Raw genomic sequence first — 21,431 nt, forward strand, 5'->3', positions numbered from 1 at the left:
GGTTCCTTGCTCAATGGGAGCCTGCTTCTCCCTCTCCCCCCAGTTTGTGCTCCCTCTCACTATCTCTCTCTCAAATAAATAAATAAAATCTTGAGAAAAGAAAATAAAACCATCCCATTTACAACTGGATCAAAAAGAATAAAATACTTGGGAATAAATTTAACTGAGGAGGTAAAGGACTTGTATTCTGAAAATTATAAGACACTGATGAAAGAAACTGAACACAACACAAATAAACGAAAAGATATTCCATGTTCACAGATAAGAATTAACATTACTAAAATGTCCATACTACCCAAAATGATCTATGGATTTAATGAAATACTTATCAAAATACCAACTACATTTTTCACAGAACTAAAACAAAGAACTCTAAAATTTGTATGGAACCGTAAAACACCCCAAACAGCAAAGCAATCTTGAAAGTAGAACGAAGCTGAAGATATCATACTCTCTGACTGCAAAACATACTACAAAGTTGGAGTAACCAAAACAATATGATAGCGGCACAAAAACAGACATATAGATCTTTGCAATAAGACAGAGAACCCAGAAAAAAGCCTACAAATATATAGTCAATTAATCTCTCCAACAAATGGTATTGGAAAAGGTGGACAGCTACATGCAAAAGAATAAAACAGGACCACTATCTTATACCATATATAAAAACAAATTCAAAATGGATTAGACTTAAATGTAAGATGTAAAACCATAAAACTCCTAAAAGAAAACATATGCAATACCTTCTGTGACATTGGTCTTAGCAATATTTCTTTGGACCAGTCTTCTCAGGGAAGTGAAATAAAAGCTAAAATAAACAATGGAATTACATCAAACTAAAAACTTATTAAAGCACAGTACAGGAAATCATCAACAAAATGAAAAGGCAAAATGAAATGAAATGAAAATGAATAAAGACTTAGAAGCAGATTCACAATTAAATAGATATTTGATATATAAAAGGGTTGGTATTATAGACCAGTAAGGAAAAAATAAGCTTTTCAACAACAGTTGCCAAAACAATTGAATATAGAAAAAAATTAAGTAGGATCCATACCTCACACCATAATCTGGAATCAATTTTAGATGGTTAAAATACTTAATATTAAAGACGAACCACCAAACTTTAAAAAAGATAATAGAAGAAAATATCTTCACAAAACCCCAGGGATTCTTAAGCAATATATGAAAGCATGAACTATAAATTAGAAGATATTTGTAGAATATATAATAATAGGGGTGCCTGGGTGGCTCAGTGGGTTAAAGCCTCTCCCTTTGGCTCAGGCCCTGATCCCAGGGTCCTGGGATCAAGCCCCACATCGGGCTCTCTGCTCAGCAGGGAGCCCACTTCCCTCTCTCTCTGCCTGCTTCTCTGCCTATTTGTGATCTCTGTCTGTCAAATAAATAAATAAAATCTTAAAAAAAGAATATATAATAATAAAGGAGAAAGGAGAGATAATTTAGTAACAGTGATTAAGATGATGACTATAGTCATACCACCTAGGATAGAAGATCACTTACTCACTTACTAGCTTTGTGATCTACAGATTAACTCTTGTCAAGTTATTTAACCTTTCTGTATCTCAATCTCCTAATTTATAACACAAAATTAATAATGATATTTATCCCTTAGCTGAAACAAGAAAATTTATGCAATATGCTCAGAACATTACCTGGCTCATAATAAGCTTTTTATAAGTGTATAATTATTATTTTAAAATTATCATTCATGGGCCACCTGGATGGCTCAGATGGTTATGTGTCCAACTCTTGATTTCAGCTCAGGGCATGATCTCAGTGTTCTGCAAACTCAAACTCAAACTCTGCACTGCATATGAGATTCTCTCTCTTCTTCTCCCTTTGCCCCTCTCTACCTCTCTCTCTCTCTCTCTCTCCTTCCCTCCTTCTAAAAAAAAATTAGTATTCATAATACATTGAAAATAATTTCTATGAATCAATTAAAACAGACTAACCATCCAATTGAAAAATACACAAAGGCACCTCACGAAAAAAGGTAACTGAGAGCCGCATACATGTGAGAAATGTTCCGTATCGTAAGTAAGCTGATAAATACAAATCAAAACCAATATGTGATACTATTCTATATCTACCAGCTGGAGGGAAAAAACACATATAGTATATTAATGTTGGTGAGGATATGGAGCAAGAAAACAATCATACAGCCAATTATATACTGGGTGGGACTGTCAACTAGATCAACCCCTTCAACATTCACATACTCTACAACCTAGCTATTCTAATCTTAGATCTATATCCTAGAGAATATCTTGTGATAATATGCTAGGAAATACATACAAAATTATCATACAACATTGTCTATAATATCGAAATATTTAAAATCACTCAAATGTTAATTAAGAATAAACTGGATAAATAAATTGTGGAAGAATGAGTGAATCACAGCTATACAAATTAACATGGATCTTACATATTTAATGTCGAATAAAAAAAGTCACAACAAATGTGTATTTCCATATATAATATTCAAGAACATAAAAATGTTAAGAACAAAACAATATAATTCATGATATTAAAAAGATACACATAAATATATATACCAAGGAAAGCAAGAGAATAGTTATCATAAATCTAGAGAGAGAGTCACAAAAAGTCACATGAAGCTCTTATGAGGAAGCCTATATATATATATAAAATGAAGTAAGTATACAATATATATAGTGTGTGTGTATATATATATATCCTTTTATATGCATGATACTTTTCTCAATAAAAATAGTTTCATAAAAGAATGTGTTGCACAATTGGAAAGCTGTCCCAAGTATGTTTTAAATAAGAAAAAGGCTTCAGAAGCATTTAGTGTGATGATATTTTTGAAGAAAAAAAATACATATGTCTGGAAGAACATCCATCAAAATGTGAACAGTAGTTATTTTACCTTTGGGTAGCAATGAGGTTGAAGTGTTAGCCATTAATTGTGTAGCCAATTTTGTAAAGTTATATTTTTAAGAAAATGTATTCAGCCTACTAATAATTTAAGCTAAAAAAAAGAGAATCTTAAATGTAAAATGAAGCTTAAATAACATCATTGTTTCATAAGTCTGCGTGAGCTTCTTTCCTGTAACTGTATAAACTTGTGCAATGTCATGTTTAATGACTATTTAGTATCCCATTATATCCATGGATCAGCTTTTTTTTTTTTAAGACTTTATTTATTTATTTGATAGAGATCACAAGTAGTCAGAGAGGCAGGCAGAGAGAGAGGAGGAAGCAGGCTCCCTGCTGAGCAGAAAGCCCGATGCAGGGCTCGATCCCAAGACCCTGGGACCATGACCTGAGCCAAAGGCAGAGGCTTCAACCCACTGAGCCACCCAGGCGCCCCAATCCATGGATCAGCTTGATTTAATCAATATTTATTTCCGGACATTTAGATTTTTTTTTTCATTTATTTTACATGAGCATTCTTGAAATCCAATTTCCTATTATTTCCATAAAATAAATTTCTAGAAGGTAGTTTGCTAGGTCATAATCTATGAAAAATTTTAATGCCTAAAACACAGAGTTTTCGTCATTATTTTGACAGCAGTACATCAAGGTAAACTTATTTATTTACCTATTTATTTATTTTAGAGAGAGTGAGTGAGTATGTGCACATGTGCTCTGGGGGAGGAGCAAAGGAGAGGGACAGACTCCCCACAGATCATGGGGTCCATCATGGTCCTGATCCCATGACCCTGAGACCATGACCTAAGAGCTAGTTGTTCAACCAACTGAGCCACCCAGGTACCCCACCAAAGATAAATTTATTATTCACATATTGGTACTGGGTTTGTTCAATTACAAATTTTATCTAAACTCTCATTTGAATTTAAATTTAAAAAAAATCAATAAAGATGTTCACGTTAGAAAAACAAATAAACTTTCATTTAAAAGATTTGGTGACCCATGATCCCAGGGTCCTGGGATCAAGTCCCAGATAGGGCTCCTTGCTCAGTGGGAAGCCTGTTTCTCCCTCTGTCTGCCATTACCCCTGTGTGTGTGCTCTCTCTCTCTAACAAACAAATAAATAAATAAATAAAAATCTTTAAAAATCAATCAATTAATTAATAATAAATAAATAATTTGGTTTTCTAAATTAGACACAATCTCAACAATTCCACAAGTTCCAATAAGGGTTCAGACTTGGTCTCTTGCCAAAAAGAAGGAAGTATAGAATGGCAAAGTATCTCAAGCAAAGAATGCATCCCATACATCTCTGTAACTCCATACTAGTATCTTAATATGAGGGAGTGCCTAAAGAGTGTTTAATTAGCTGAAAATTACTAAATTTGCCTGATTCACAGGAGATTCTCACTTTCCTGGGGATACCCAGAAAAGCTAGAAGCAACTACTTAATAGAAACAATAAGACATCACTAAAATAATTCTCTAAGGATTTTACTATAATATATTATAATTCCACTTATTTTCAACGATTTACATTATCACAATTGCTAATGGGAGTACCAACATCTAAACCATCTAAACCAGGTCACGTTCATTATTGGAACAGCACACTTCCACTCTTCTTGCATCAGCAATGTGAAAGTTGTATATTCAGTTTGGCAACCAATTAGGCTAAAAGATATAAAATCAAGTCGGAGAAGGATTAGACATATAATAATTCTCTAAGTATAAGTTTACTGGGGAAAATAGCAGATATAAATAATCTGAAGATCTTTATTTATCTTGACAGTTCATAAATGGCTCACAAGCTATCAGTGCTGAGGCTGCGAAATAGCACAGGACTGTGAGTCAGTAACTGATTTTATGCCAGAGAGCACAATTCACATGTGAGATTGGAGACAACACTACTGATTAGAATGGAGATTAGGAAAATTCAGCCAAGTCATAGAGAGAGACATGCAGATCTAAAAGACTAATGATTCTCCCTTATGGGTATGTTGGACTTCTTTTTTGTGGAGTAGAATAAATTTAAACTCTGTTATTCTCTTTTGATGGGGTCAAACCTTATTAGGTCGAGTAGAAATTCCTCCTTTATATTTTAAATGGGAGGGCACTTATTGTGATGAGCACAGGGTGATGTATGGAAGTGCTGAATCACTGAGTTGTACACTTGAAACTACTATTATACTGTATGTTAATCAACTGCAATATAAATAAAAACTTAAAAAATAAAAAACTTTAAAAAAATCCACAAATACTTGGCAGATGCTGGGAGAAGAAAATAAAAGTTCTAGCTTAAATGAAGCTTTATTTGACTATTTAAAAATTTTGTTTTAACTTAAAATAATAAAGATAATACTAACATATAAAAATAAATAAAATAAATGAAAACATAAAAAGATGTATTGAATGGGCAGAGAGAAAATTTTAAAAACAAAACAATCATTATTTTTGTTTACATAGGCTGTATATTTACTTCATTTTATAGATTTTATAAGAGAAATTTGTATGAAGCTATTCATGAAAATTGCTTGTGATTTTGTAAGCTACTTTCCTTATTAAAGGTATCATTATAATCTCTTGTGCATCTACTGAGAGGAGAAATCATTTTCCTCATTCTGCATGATTTGTAAAAGAACACTTGAATAATTATTAATTTAGTCATTCAACAAACAATTATTAAAAACCTACTATATGCAAAAGCACAATACTGGAATCTGTGAGAGACATAAAGATTTTCACATGCAGTTTTTATGCTCAAGAAAAATATATAATGACATAATAAAATAACCATGCTTATAAAACAAGCAGTGTCAAATGCTATGAGAAAGGTATAAAGTACTACTGGTGATTAGAAACGTGAAAACACATCAAGCTAGAGGAATCTAGCAATTTCATGAAGGTGGCATTTCAGCTGAACTTTGAGGATGGGTGGGAGAGGCAAACTATAAAGAGACTATAGTGTGATAAAAAGCATAGGGAATATAAATGCATAATAGCTCATTTAATTTAGAGTGTGTGTTGTAAATGAAAAGCATGAACACCCATGGCTGAAAAGGTAGGAGAACTGGATCACCACTTAATCTCCTGCTGGGTGTGTTTCGGAGTCAGCAAGTTTCTTGGTCAGGGGAGTGACCAAAGCCATGTGTTAGGGAATCTGGCAAAATCTCAGGAGAATTTAGGATAAAGTAGACTGTAAAAGATTGGAAGACAGGCCTTATAAGTCAGAATGCTATTGCAGGAAGTCTGGTAGGATAATGATGGTACGAATATAGAGTAAGATAATGACAGTATGAATCACAGAATGAAGGAATATATTGACCACTACCAGTAATGTCTTTGATTGCTCTGGACAAAAGATTTGCATCCATTGCCCTTTGTCTTATTTAGTTTGGATCCTTCCCTCCCCTCCCAATTTCCTGGATAGCTTAATGTATGGTTTTCAGGAGAGAATTATGAAAATGATTCTTCAACTCTTGCCAGGATCTTTCTCAGATGTGGAAATCTGCAGTAATTATGAGACAGCTCACCCCAGAACTGAGGGAGCTAGCAGCCTGCTTCAGGGCACAGAAAAAAGTAAAAGGCAGAAAGGTTAAAGATAACTTTAAGTAGTTACACTTGAATTGCATCTCAAAGCAACTCCAGAAAACTTTGTGTGACTTCCTTAATAGTTCCATGCTTTATAATGGCTATATTAGTCTGATACTCAGTTGTGAAAGAACAAGTGAAAAGAGGCAGAGGTGCCAATTATCTTTGAGGGACACCTCAGAAGAGAGATGCTGTGACAGAGGGCAGCTGTTGAGAGCCACTCGTGGGGGCTCTAGCCTCTCACTCCCACTACTCAGACCTCAGAAAGTTTCTAAAGGTTCTTTGGAGATCCACCAAAGAGAGCCATTCGGGAGAATAGCTTACACAATGTTTAGAAAAGATAAAATACTTAAAGAGCTCTACTCCCTAAATGCCATCCCAGAATGGATCACACCTGAGAGAAAGTAGTTGGTACTCACCTCTACTTTATTACTATATTAAAGAACAGGTAGAAAGTATTGGTTTTCCCATGTATTCCTAATTGAGGGAACAAGAGTAGCAATTTCCTGCCATCCTGGGTCGTAGGGGCTTAGAGTTTCTGAAACTCTGGGGATGTGACTTAAGCAAGCTATAGAAATCTTTTTTTTTTTTTTTAAAGATTTTATTTATTTATTTGTCATAGAGAGAGAAGCGAGAGTGAGCACAGGCAGACAGAGTGGCAGGCAGAGGCAGAGGGAGAAGCACGCTCCCTGCCAAGCAAGGAGCCCGATGTGGGACTCGATCCCAGGACGCTGGGATCATGACCTGAGCTGAAGGCAGCTGCTTAATCAACTGAGCCACCCAGGTGTCCCAAGCTATAGAAATCTTGATTCATAACTCAGCCATCAAATTCCTGGTAGGGAATATGGCATTAAAAAAGGCTAAGTGCACATGCATTGAAATCTATAGCTGTTTCTTATCAACTGTCACCGATACCTAGCACAGAGATTATTTCTGCCTAGCTGATACACTGCATAGCATGATTTATATATAAATATCTATCTTATCTTTATCTATCTATCTATCTATCCTTTTTTTAAAAGAATGTAGGGAGTACCTAGGATATTGGAATCAAATTCAGTGCACAGAAGGGTTGCCATAGAGAGGCAAATTCACACAAAATGCTGAATGTTTACAAAGATAATTCTCATTCAGGTTGATTTGATTAGCAATAATCTTTGAATCTAATTTCTCAGGTAATGTTTCTTTCATCATTTGCCATGGTAGCAAGCTGATGAATACTTCATTTACATTTTTATTAGCCTATAAAGCTTTTCCTGCTTATGCTCTTTTACCTCACCCCAAAAGCAGTACTTAATGTTTAATAATAGTTAATTGAACCCATGGCAAAGATTTGAGTACCAAAAAAGTGACACTTAAGGTAATGTCCTCTTGTTATCAATCTTACAATTGATACACACTTAAGGTACTGCTTCTGAAACCATAAAATTACTGATTATGATATATAATCTATGATCTTAGTCTCTAGACCAAAAGCCTAGGAAGTAAGAGACTGTCTCCTTGCCTTTAACAAACAGTGTTCTGTAATACTGAGCACATTCAGTAATTAGGACATACAGCTTCTTAGTTTTGACTTCTGAGAAAATGACTCTTGGATGCCATAGGAGATGTGATGTTTCTAAATCAGGTCTCAGTTCTCCAAGACTATGTGTATAATAAAGGTTTAGTTTCAGATTTAACCATTTGATATGAAGGTATATTAAACTTTGGCCTCACAGTCTGCAAATGACTATTCAGACCAAGTTTAGAGTTCATGCCAAAGAATGGTATTAGAGGGACGCCTGGGTGGCTCAGTCTGTTAAGCATCTGTCTTCATTCAGCTCAGGTCATGATCCCAGGTCCTGGGATCTGGCCCCATGTCATCTCCTTGCTCAGCGGAGAGTCTGCTTCTCCTTCTGCCTACCCCTCCCCACCCGCCCCGCTCAAGCTCTCTCTCACTTGCTCTTTCTCTCTGTCTGAAATCATTAAATAAGATCTTTAAAAAAAGGATGGTAATTAGAATACCTATCAATCATTCATGGCATTCACTAGAGTGATATTTAAATAATTATTTATAATAATGTGCATTAACTGGTATATTTGGCCCTTGTTGTGCTTTCTGTGCCTGAATTGTAGTAGCCTGTGATGTTCATATAGGATTTGTTTCTCTGCCTGCAAAATTTTGGGAGACATCAGAGTTAAGGCAATGGTGCTGCACACTGTGAAATGACTCAGGGTTCATTCAGAATGGAGTTCATAAGGGACTTGTCTATTCATTAGACTGGAGGCAGATCCAATACTTTTTAGTTATAAAATTGCTGAGCACATTATCTCTTTAAGAGAGAGAGAGAGAGACAGACAGACCACATTTTATAATTCTGAGCATTCACTTGTTTGTGCCTTTGGGGAGAAAACTAAAGCCATTTTAAAAGAAATAACTTAGGAAGAGTCAGAAGCTTCTTGGTAAACAAAACTCTCTCCCGAAACATTCAGATGATTTAGTTAAGAATGAACTGGAACAACATCAATTGCATTTCCTTGAAATCAGAAATAAATTTCAAAATAACTGGGAAGCATTTCTGAAGCAGTGTTTGGATAAGTGTTTACAATCTGAAAAAAGGATAAGGTAGGATAGAATAAATTCAGCTATAAAAATAATACTCTCACCTGCACAAAGTGTATATGAAACTGTGACTTTCTGTGAGAAATAAAACACTCCACAACCCCTATACATTATATATTGTGTCATCCCAGACATGTTTTTCTGCTTGCTATTCAAACAGTTGTCTACAGCTACAGATAATTGATTTGTCTCCTGATAACTTTAGAAACTACTACATGAAACACCAAAGTGTAGCAGCTTTTACAAGTTATTTGACTAAGCATAAAGTGTTTTACACTTTGGGGATGTGTGTGTATGTGTATATGTGTGTGTGGTGTGCCCACATACATGCATTATACATCCATGGGTTCTGGTGCCCATATACTAAGGACCATATAAAGTTATTCTTGAATTAATTGATGTTGCTTAAATTGTATATGTAACCATGTCTGGGCTTTAGATAGTAAGATACTCAGTTTATGCTTTGTTTTCTGAATATATTTTCTGTGTCTTATGGCTGTAAGCCTGTTTTAGCAACACATACAAGAGTCAAGAGGGAATAATTGTTCTTTTATTTACAAGACTACAGATTTGAGTAGGTTTGAGTCCTACTCATCTCATTTATTTATTGTCTGAATGGTCCTGTGGGAGTCACTTAATTTCTTTAATCCTTAGTTTCTTCATTGATAAACTAAGTGTAATGGTAGCCATCTAACAGGAGAGCCAAATAACAAATGCACATGAATAATCAAGCATTACCAAATGTTAGCAAATTACCAAATGTCTCCTGGATGCAAAGGGGAGAAAAGGGTTTAATGCATTTTTGTAGTTTGCTAACAGGATCTTGGGACTTGTATAAAGCAGCATATGCACATGTATTTTTTTTTTTTTTTGATGGATAAATCAGGGAGAAGTAGTAAGACCCAGGACAAGAACTATTTGCTTCCTTTTCAAAGCACAGTAAACCTAAGTCTGAGTCTCAAATTGCAATCACCGTGTCTAGGAATCCACAGCACATGTTCTCTTCTATTATTGAAGGAGGCAGCTGCCTAGTCAATGTAAATTTTATTGTAAAATTATTTAATAGAATTCACAATTATGGGAGGACAAACACACTTGAGACACTAATGGAGGTTCTGAATTTTATATGTGTAGACAAAGAGGGCTGTCAGACTTAGCATCAGTTATTGTTGCACAGAGACAGGTGGGCGATAAAAGAAAGTGACTACTAATGAAAGGGAACTCCCACTGATCCACTGCCACCATCTCTGCTAACCAAGAGTGAAAAATAGGAGTGAAATAAGCATCTAAATAAAAACTGTATGTATTTTGTCCCCTTGTACTCATTGTCCTTTCTACACCATTTGATATCCAGGATCCTTATCTACTGAAATTCTCTCTACTCCTAATTACTGTGATAGTAATAGCTCCTTGTTTTCCTCACACCACTATAACCAATTCTTCTTTGTCCTTCAGTGGCTGTTCAGTAATTCTGCAAGTCTCTATGGATAGGGGCTCAGTGCTTCGCTATCTATTAGACCCATTTTATAACTTTCAGCTATCCTGGTTTCAAATATCGCCTCTTCGCATATAATTTTCAAAAACTTACACTAAACCTCAATTTCTCTGTTGAATGCTAGTTGTGTATTTTGTTATGTTGTGTATTGTGTGTTGTTATGTTGTGTATTAATCATAAATGATTAATGAATATTTCCACTTGAAAATTTGGATGTTGTCAGTAGATCAACATGTTGGAGCAAATTGATTTCTCCTCCAAATTGATTCCTTTACCCAATCTTTTATCTCTGTCTGTTTAATCATTATATCATCACTCTGGAATCCATACTAAACACTTTGTTCATAGAAATCCTCTTCAATATGTTATTTATCAAATCTTCAGTCATTATCTTGTTCAAAAAGTCTCAATGGCTTATCATTTCCTGTTGGGAAAAAAAGTCCTATTGGCTGTTAAGTGTCTTTAAAGTGGAGGAATTTCTGTCTTCTATTTATCTCTTTATCTACCACACCATCTAGGCATGTGTGTTATAAAACATACACAATAATTGTTTATTGATTTGAATTAAACTCTTTGGACTTCTATTCTCAGTTTCCTTAGTCTGGTCCATTCCTAATATCCAAATTTACTTGTAGGAACTCTAACATTATTTTCACTCTCCTCTAAATGTGTTCAACTCATTCTCCTGACCATTTCTGGACATGAGTCCTCTTTTCTCTGTCCAGTTCTCACTATTCTTTAAAGTTCAGCCCAACTTCAAAACCTCTCTTAAAAATCCTTCCCCAGCTCTTTCAGTCCATGTTGATCTCTATTCCCAGTGAATTCTTAACACTTTTCATTTTGTGTTGTCATTTCTTGCTATGTAATTATCACATTTCTAATTGTTCCTAATTACCAAACTCACTCTGATCTTTGGCTCTTTCCCCTTCCGTCCTTCCTATTTTACTTTTGAATTGTTTATGATTTTTCCTGTGTATTAATTTTGTGTGTCCAGCTACACTATAATGCCTTAGAAGGAAAAAGTAGGTCATATTTTCTTATATCATTCCCATATTCTAGCACTATGCTATAAAAAAAGTAGAGGTTCAAAAATATTTATTAAATGAATAAATGAATACTGGGGAAAGAAAATACATTAAAAGTGAGTATTTATTGCAATTAATAGCTTTGGAAAAATAATTCAAAGAAAAAAATTCTGCATTTGAATATGATGCGTGTAGGTTTTTTTTAATATCATTTTCTTTTATTATCTGATTTGTACCTTAATTAGTCCATTAGATAAGAAGGGAATAAAGGTTAATGTATATAAACCTGCTTTAAGCACCAGCAGTGATTGACAATAAAAGTCACTAAATGTTTACAACAGCTAAAAAGGAAGTTGGAGAACCCATGAAGAAAGGCAAGACAAGAGTAGCAGCCTATCTGGAATGATTTTGGTAAAGTTTGCCCTAAGGTTGGTAGAATTATATTTCCTTCCACACCATGATTTACAAAGCAAGGAAAAAGCTATTTGAATAGGAGAGGAAGAGGCCAAGCTCTTAACCACTTTGCATTTGAAACTTGTAATTCTATCCCTCACAAATGTAATCAACTCAGCAGTAGACAAAAAGGATTCTGCCATACTATCCCCACTCCCTCAATCGTGCCAGCATTAAGAGATTGAATATATCTCACTGGAACTTAATGTCTACCTCAACAATTCTTCCACCCAGACTTTTTAATGTTTACCTTACATTACTTTATCACTGGTCTCAGTTGTTCTCTTTTTTGGAAAACACTGGTATTTAGGTGATTCTAATGAAATTTCCCCTCTTGTAAGTAACACAGATTCACTTATATTTACAGTGAGTCTCCCCAAAAAGATCTATTTTGGGGGAGAAATAAGAGCTAGTAAGAAGTGGAAATGTCAGCATGAAGGAAATTATTTTGCTCCCAATGAGATATGTTAATATTTATTGAATGTAAGAGCCCTTTACAGTGATGCTGTTAAGGAAGGTGGATCACACCCATTTTATAGGTTTTATGTATGATTTTAAATGTAGCTCTGCTTGCTCACAGTTGGCATATATGTGTGTGTTTTAGCGAAGAAAGTACAATTTAACTTGTAACATGACTAAAAGGGAGAAATAGATAACTGTTTAATAATAAAGATATCATTGTTACCACAAATAATATATACAGTGTGAAAATCATGGGATTCTGAGTAAACTGACCAGGATTCCAGACATGGCTTTTTTCCTCAATGGCTTTACAATATGTAAAGACAATGGCTATAGAAGAGCCATGGTTTTATATCTACAAATGGCAGTGACATTAAAAATATTTCATGATGATTTGTGAGTAGATTAAATAAATAATACAAAGTGCTTTGTATGTATGAAATTAATATTTTGGTAATTAAATCTAAGACAAGATCCAGAGTCCTTCCCATGGTCTTTAAAAACACTTTTTGATCTTGTTTGCAAACATCCACCTGACCTCATCTCCATCATTTTATCTCTAGCTCATACCACACTAATAACTTTGGCTTACTTGTGTCCCTGAAACACAACTAATTCTTTTCTGCCATAGGGTCTTTGCATGTGTTATCACATATATTTTATATATAGTTTCACTCTGTAGTTTATTTTAAATGGTGTCCACTTCTTCACTCTTTATTTTACCTTGTTTTATTTTTCTAGTACATATTACTAACTGACATTATATGTTTTCTTTTCTTTATTGTCAATCTCATTCTCTACAGCTAAATTCCAAGAAAATGGAGTTTTGTCTAATTTTTTACTACTCTCACCTCAAAACTAGAACAGTATCTGTGGCACAACAGATGCTTAATAAATCAAATAATACATAAGTGAATGAATGATATTTTATTCTTAAGCCACGAGACAATCTGAAAAGTGTTTTTTATAGATTCTCTAATTTAATCATTAAATAAGCCTATTATAATTTCTATTTCATAAACGAAAAAAAGCAGAGATGACAGTAACTTGTTTGAGGTAAACACAGCAAGTGATTGCCTGACTCCAAAATCTATGCTCTTAATCACTTCTATAAAGCCTGTGTGTATCCAGCCATCTTTGTATTAATTGATGTTTGATTAGATTGTTACAAAACAGTCTGAATTGACTATGAAAAGAACATTTATATAGCTTAACTTGGTCCTCAAAATAAATGTATGTGTTCAGTAGCTAAAAAATAAATCAACTCCTAGAATCTGAAAAGCAGCTCTTGAAAATAGTTAAGATCAAGAATCAAAAGAGTCAGTTCTGTTTTCACAGGTGACCAAGGTGAGACTTACCTCCAGATGACCTGCTATTGTAGCAATATGCAGGGCAGTGAGGCCACCATACCCAACCTGCTGTATGTCAGCTCCACTGTGAAGTAGAGAAGTGATCAATTCTGCACTGTCCTGTAAAGAAACACATCTTTAGTGTTACTTTTCTACTAATAGCAGGTTTGGACACTCTGCAACAGGATATATCGATTTGCTGACTGTCAGCCAGTTTAGGTGCTCAAAGAAAACCTAAGTGTGATTTCCGGCATAAGCGCACATGAGACAGCAAAGAGCAGCTCTCAAATGGTTGAAATGTATGAACAAATGACAAGGCTATTCAGTTTCAATCAATCCTCTACCGCTTGACCATGAAAGATAGAAAGAACATTACCTTTGTTGAGGCTCTTGCAAACTCAACTCAATCGTATGTGTAGGTCACTCCAATAAATGTGCTTTCTCTGGCAGCTGCATGATTGGACTGACTGCAGTGGACTATTTCCTGGTAATTCAGTAATTGCTTCTTCCCTACATATGTGTCATGGCTCCTATACATAATTAATGACACATAGTGTCATGAGCCTATACATAATTACTCAGTAGTGTCTTTCCTAACTTGACTCATTTTGACAGCGAAAATGTTTGAGGTAGAATTTAGGCCTTTGAGTTAGAATAATTTATGCAATCGCCAAAGAGATGCTTACTTTCCTCATACTATTATTTGCACTGTATTTCTGCCTTTGGAGAGATAGGGAACTTTTCACAGTATTAATCGCAATTTACATTCACTGGATTTTTATTATGTAATTAACCTTTCATATGCATTAACTTATTTAAACCTGGTACGTGGTAGGACCTTCAAAATGGTTAATAAAAAATAAAATAAAAATTAAATATTTCTCTAAGTTATCCTATGAAAAATTACTATTATATACTTTATTTTATAAGTCAGAACACTCAAAAGAGTGATATTGATGGTCATATTCATAAAATCCCCAAATTGGAAGGGAATACAAAAAAAGATCTACATGGTTAACCCTTTCTCTAAGTAAGAATTCAAACCACAACTTCTTTAATACTTTAATAGGTCTCAAACACACTCTATGGCAAGAAAGTCAAGTCTTCATGAGATAAGCCATTGCACTTATCCATAAACATATTATTTCAAATACTGTTGGTTAAGAAAATCCACTCATTTTTTAAAAAAGTTGATTTCTTAAACCTGTTACATGTAACTGAAAAAAGAAGTTATAAAAAAGTGAAAAAACTTTGGTAAAGAATTCTAAATAGCAAAATTAATGTTATAGTTTCCAAATTTTCTACTCTGCATACCTGTATTTTAAATTTACCTCTGTATTTAAATTTTACCTCTGCATACTCTGCATTCCATTGGCCCCTTCTGTTCAGATATAGACTTGCGTTTTCTCCATTCTTTTTTTTTCCCACTAAAGCTAAGCTAATTTTTTCTCTGTCCTTGCCTTCATTTTCCCAGCTTCTGACACTCCTGACAGCTGTGATTCATTTCTTTAGTAATCTCTAGCTATGTATACCCAAATCTTACATAAATCCCAACTAAGTTCACTATGCTCCTTGCACATTGAATTTTGTTCTTTCTCATACCATCTCTTCTCCCTTTGTGCTTGCCTTATATTATTGAGAGAAACTGCCATGCTAGTTTCTTCTACCTAAGACAGAAGGACTCACCACTGTCCTGAAATCACCTATTCAGTTTCAGAAGGTAACCTTGTTTTCCAAATCCAATGTCAGTCCTTCTTCTCTCTATAGTCAGATGATCTCTTTCTTCTTGCCTCCTCTTTTTGTCTGCCTTCAAAAAGTGAACTTAGCCTCAAGACACTTTCTCATTCCAAATGCGACCTTTGGCAATTTGTACACAATCAGATAACTTCATCTATAGTCCAAATTCCTCTAAGTCCAAATTCCAAATTCCATACATCCTGCCTATCAATAACATCTCAAATTAAAAATTAAAAATTGCTCTTGCAAATACCATTCATAATTTTCCCAGTGTTATCTGTCATCTCCTAGTAGTTCTTAATTCACATTAATGACATTTTCTTACCCTAGATATCACTGAGTCCTTTGACTCAATCAGTTTCAGAATTCTGTTGGTTCTAACTCACTAGTATTTCCTATATTTTTTCTTATTTCTGACATCACCCTCCATTTTATAGTCTTCTCACTAGTCTCTGTGATTAAGCCTTTTCCTACTGCAGTCCAGTCTCCATACTGCTACTAATTAATTATTCTTATACACAGTTTTGATGACATTATTATCTTTTTCAATAAACCTTTCATACACTTAACAAACACTTCTTGAACATATATGGCATGTGAAACTGTTCTGAGCAGAGGGAACATGGCACTGAATAAGACAGTTAAATTTCTGCTTTCATGGAACTTATATTTTTACTGTGTATATGTAAGAGGAAAGAGATAAAATAAACAATTTTATTGTTTATACACCCACACGACAGTGTGTGGGTGGCTTAGTCGGTTGAACATCCAAGTCTTCATTTTGGCTCAGATCACGATCTCAGGGTCCTGGGATTGAGTTCCTCATCTGGCTCCACATTCAGTGGGGAGTCTGCTTGGGATTCTCTCTCTCCCCTCTCTCTCCTGTCCCTCTCCCTCTGCCCCATCCTCCCTCCTGGCACATGCTTTCTCTACAAAATAAATAAAAATAAATACATAAACAAATAAAAATATTATATACAGTATTATAAAGTACCAATGACTGTGAAAGAAAACTAGCAAATAATAACATGGCTACTTTAAATTGAGCAGTCAGGGAAAGCTTTACTTCTCTGAGAAGGTACACTTTGAGATAAATGGTAAATAGCAAAAAAGGGAAATCCAAGCCACAATTTCAAGGATAGCCACTGAAGATTAAGGAGCAGCTAAGTGTGAAATATAATTTCCTAAGATGGAAAAAAACTTAGTATGTTTGAAGGCCAGTGTGTTGTAGAAAGTTAAAAATAAAGAAAGGAAAAGTAGTGTTCAAGAGGAGGTCTAAGACATCTGATCTTATAGGGTCTTGTAGGTCAGGGTATTTGGTGTTTGAATTTTTCCCAAGTACTATAGCTGGCAGGAGAATGACATGATAATGAGTTAGGGAAGAATCAGGAAGATGTGGTTTTTGAGGTAGAAATAAAATATTTTATTTTTCACATGTGAAATTTGAGATCCTTACATGAGATCCTTAGGGTTAAGACTGTGGGTACTAGAATTACCTCCTTAAGTTAGAACCCCTTGCTGGAGCAAGTCGCATAATTCCTTTATACTAAGTTCCTTGGTTATAAATAAAGGGGAAAGTAACCATATGTCCTGATGTGATACACATACAAACTATGCATTCACAACTGATGTGATAATACATTCAAAGTACTTGAAATACATTCAAAGTACTTGGAAGGTACCGGCAAAGTAATGCTCAATAAACTCATTGTCATTGGACATAGAAGACTGGGGTTCAGTTCGGTCCTTAGTGAAAACTTCCAAATAAGAAAGTGAGTTGACTCCATCATCTAACCCCTGTTTTTCCTTTGTCTTTACCTTCTCCCTACAACTTCATGTCCTCTGCTTCATTAGTTACTCCCTGAATTAGTCAAAGTATTAAAACATAGGAAAACTCTGAAGCATTACTGGAAATAGGAAATGTCTGTCAGTTCTGCTTCCTCCAGGAAAAAAAAAAAAGTAATTCACAGGAATTAACTCCAACATCATGAATAACTATTATTTTTAAATGGTGAGGACTAAAGACAGGTAAGGGCTAAAGACTCTGAGGTAAATAAAAAGATATCACCTTAAAACATTTTTCCCTGCAGATGGGTAGGCATTTAAATTCAGGGAAATGGAGAAAGTCTTTGTAAGCACAAAATCACTTTTTAAAATAGAAGGAAAATATGATAAACTTAATCAAATAAAAGTATTAAAAGTACAATAAGATAAATGACAAATTGGAGAACTATTCACAATATGTAACACTTACAAGTGGTTTGTATATTTAATATATGAAGAACTTGTAAAATCTACAGAGAGATGGATACTATACTCTTTATCAACAAATATCTATTAATATGACAAGCTCTGGGGGCGCCTGGGTGGCTCAGTGGATTAAAGCCTCTGCCTTTGGCCCGGGTCATGATCTCAGGGTCCTGGGATCGAGCCCTGCACCGGGCTCTCTGCTCAGCAGGGAGCCTGCTTCCCCCCACTCCCACTTCTCTCTGCTTGCCTCTCTTGTCTACTTGTGATCTTTGTCTGTCAAATAAATAAATAAAATCTTAAAAAAAAAAAGAAAACACTAATTGCCCTGTCCCTCTTTAAAAAAAAAAATAAATAAATGACAAGCTCTGTACTAGGCCATGTTAAAATAATTACACGTAAAGCAGTGGAATATATGAAATACTTATCAGGCAGATTCTAGTAATGCACATCCATCCTTTTCTCAACTATCTTTATATTTTTTTTCTTACTTGGCCAAAATTTGTGGACTGTAAGAGAAAGTATGTCATGATTTCTTCAGAATAGTCAAATGGTGAGGTCAGTCTGAAGTACTATTCTTTCATATCTTATTTAGATTTCTCAAGTTGACCTCTGATTGACCTAAAATTTTTTTTACTAGATAGTATAAAGATAGAACTTTTACCTTCCCAAGCTATGCTAAAGAGAATGTAACAAAACAAGCATTGCTTCTTAAAAATTGTTTACTATGGGCTAAATGCCATATAAAATGTTTTATTGAAATCATCTATTCCAGATTCACAACTTACCTATGATAAAAATACTATTACCCTTACCATGGCTGATAGTAGTCAGACTCAAAGAATTTAAAGTACTTGTAGAAAATTAAGGAGATTGTAAGTGTTGGAGCTAGACATAAATTCTGGTCTGTTCAACTCCAAAGATCATGCTTCACATTGGAAGATCCATGGTGCTTTAGTTGATCTTTCCTTAGTTCCAATATCAAAGAGAGGATGTACTTTTGCAGTATTTTGTTGCATTTAACTGATGAGTCCCAAATATTTTCCCCCTGCTCTACTGAAGTATTGAGTTCTAATGGAATACTTTAAAAAGTCAGCAATGTGGTGCAGACATTCATGTAAAATAACATAGATAAATTTTAAATATGACAAAGCTGAACTTACTAATTGCTTGGACTCTATAATATATAACAAGTATCTAAGGGCAAATTTTTTAAAAGAACGACCCTGAAGAATTGGATAGGGAATAGCCTTCTGGAGAACTGACAGGTTTTCCCTTATGCAATATCTAGTCAAATTTACACCATGAGTATTCAATGGAATACATAGCAGCATTCTAAAGTGTGGGATGAATAAGCCTCTGTTATGAATTAATGTGTATAATATTAATTAATTAGTTAATTTTAAAGATTTTTTTTACAAATTCAACATCATTTTATTATAAAAACTTAACAATTTGGATATAGAAGAAATACATTTAAACATATAAAGTCCATGCATAACAAATTTATAGCTAACATCATATTCAATTTTGAAATTTTGAAAATTTTTCCTATAATACCAGCAACAAGAGAAGGATGCCACTTCCACCACTTTTATTCAATGTAGTACTGGAAGTTCTAGGTGGAATAGGCAAGATAAAGAAATAAAAGCATCTAAATTGGAAAGGAAGAAGTAAAATGTTTTATTTTTCAGAAGAGATTTTCTTTTATAAATTAATTATTTTAATTAAAATATAACGTATTATTTGCCCCAGTGGTACAGGTCTATGAATCATCAGGCTTACACACTTCACAGCACTCACCATAGCACATACCCACCCCAATGTCCATAACGCAATGACAATGGCTATTGTGGACATTGCTGCTATAAATGTTTGGGTGCACGTACCCCTTCGGATCACTAAGTTTGTATCTTTAGGGTAAATACCCAGTAGTGCACTTGCTGGGTCATAAGGTAGTTCTATTTTCAACTTTTTGAGGAACCTCCATGCTGTTTTCCAGAGTGGTTGCACTAGCTTGCATTCCCACCAACAGTGTAGGAGGGTTCCCCTTTCTCCGCATCCTCGCCAGCATCTGTCATTTCCTGACTTGTTAATTTGAGCCATTCTGACTAGTGTGAGGTGGTATCTCATTGTGGTTTTGATTTGTATTTCCCTGATGCTGAGTGACGTGGAGCATTTTTTCATGTGTCTGTTGGCCATCTGGATGTCTTCTTTGCAGAATATCTGTTCATGTCCTCTACCCATTTCTCGATTGGATTATTTGTGCTTTGGGTGTTGAGTTTGATAAGTTATTTATAGATTTTGGACACTAGTCCTTTATCTGATATGTTGTTTGCAAATATCTTCTCCCATTCTGTCAGTTGTCTTTTGGTTTTGTTGACTATTTCCTATGCCATGCAAAAGCTTTTGATCTCGGTGAAGTCCCAATAGTTCATTTTTGCCCTTGCTTCCCTTGCCTTTGGTGATGTTTCTGGGAAGAAGTTGCTGCAGCTGAGGTTGAAGTGGTTGCTGCCTGTGTTCTCCTCAAGGATTTTGATAGATTCCTCTCTCACATTGAGGTCTTTCATCCATTTTGAGTCTATTTTTGTGTGTGGTGTAAAAAAAATGGTCCAGTTTCATTTTTCTGCATGTGGCTGTCCAATTTCCCCAACACCATTTTTTGAAGAGACTGTCTTTTTTCCATTAGACATTCTTTCCTGCTTTGTCGAAGATTATTTGAACTTAGAGTTGATGGTTTATTTCTGCGCTCTCTATTATGTACCATTGATCTATGTGTCTGTTTTTGTGCCAGTACCATATCATTTTGATGATGACAGCCTTGTAATAGAGCTTGAAATCTGGAATTGTGATGCCACCAACTTTGGTTTTCTTTTTCAACATTTCTCTGGCTACTCGGGGTCTTTTCTAGTTCCATATAAATGTTAGGATTATTTGTTCCATTTCTTTGAAAAAAATGGATGGTATTTTGATAGGGATTGCATTAAATGTATAGATTGCTTTAGGTAGCATAGACATTTTCACAATATTTGTTCTTCCAATCCATGAGCATGGAACCTTTTTCCATTTCTTTGCATCTTCCTCAATTTCTTTCATGAGTACTTTATGGTTTTTTGAATACAGATTCTTTGCCTCTTTGGTTAGGTTTATTCCTAGGTATCTTACAGTTTTGGATGCAATTGTAAATGGGATTGACTCCTTAATTTCTCTTTCTTCTGTCTTGTTTTTGGTGTATAGAAATGCAACTGATTTCTGTGCATTGATTTTATAACCTGACACTTTACTGAATTCCTGTACAAGTTCTAGCAGATTTGGAGTGGAATCTTTTGGGTTTTCCACATATAGTATCATATCATCTGCAAAGCATGAGAGTTTGTCGTCTTCTTTGTTGATTTGGATGTCTTTAATTTCTTTTTGTTGTCTGATTGCTGAGACTAGGACTTCTAATACTATGTTGAATAGCAGTGATGATAATGGACATCCCTGAGGTGCTCCTGATCTTAGTGGAAAATCTCTCCGTTTTTCCCCATTGAGAATGATATTTGCTGT

The 21,431-nt window shown here is 34.7% G+C and overlaps 1 protein-coding gene across 6 annotated transcripts in view; it reads right to left on the reverse strand.

Annotated features, from left to right (window-relative positions):
• Nucleotides 1-21,431, reverse strand: part of TNNI3K (TNNI3 interacting kinase) — a 307,291-nt gene that overhangs the window by 251,911 nt on the left and 33,949 nt on the right. For all 6 annotated transcript variants that reach the window (XM_047725511.1, XM_047725508.1, XM_047725509.1 and 3 more), the window contains exon 5: nucleotides 13,908-14,018. In XM_047725511.1, the coding sequence (XP_047581467.1) occupies nucleotides 13,908-14,018 (111 nt within the window). The remainder of the gene's footprint in view (nucleotides 1-13,907; nucleotides 14,019-21,431) is intronic.

This window comes from Lutra lutra, chromosome 4 (genome assembly GCF_902655055.1).
Source record: "Lutra lutra chromosome 4, mLutLut1.2, whole genome shotgun sequence".
In the NCBI taxonomy this organism is placed as follows: domain Eukaryota; kingdom Metazoa; phylum Chordata; class Mammalia; order Carnivora; family Mustelidae; genus Lutra; species Lutra lutra.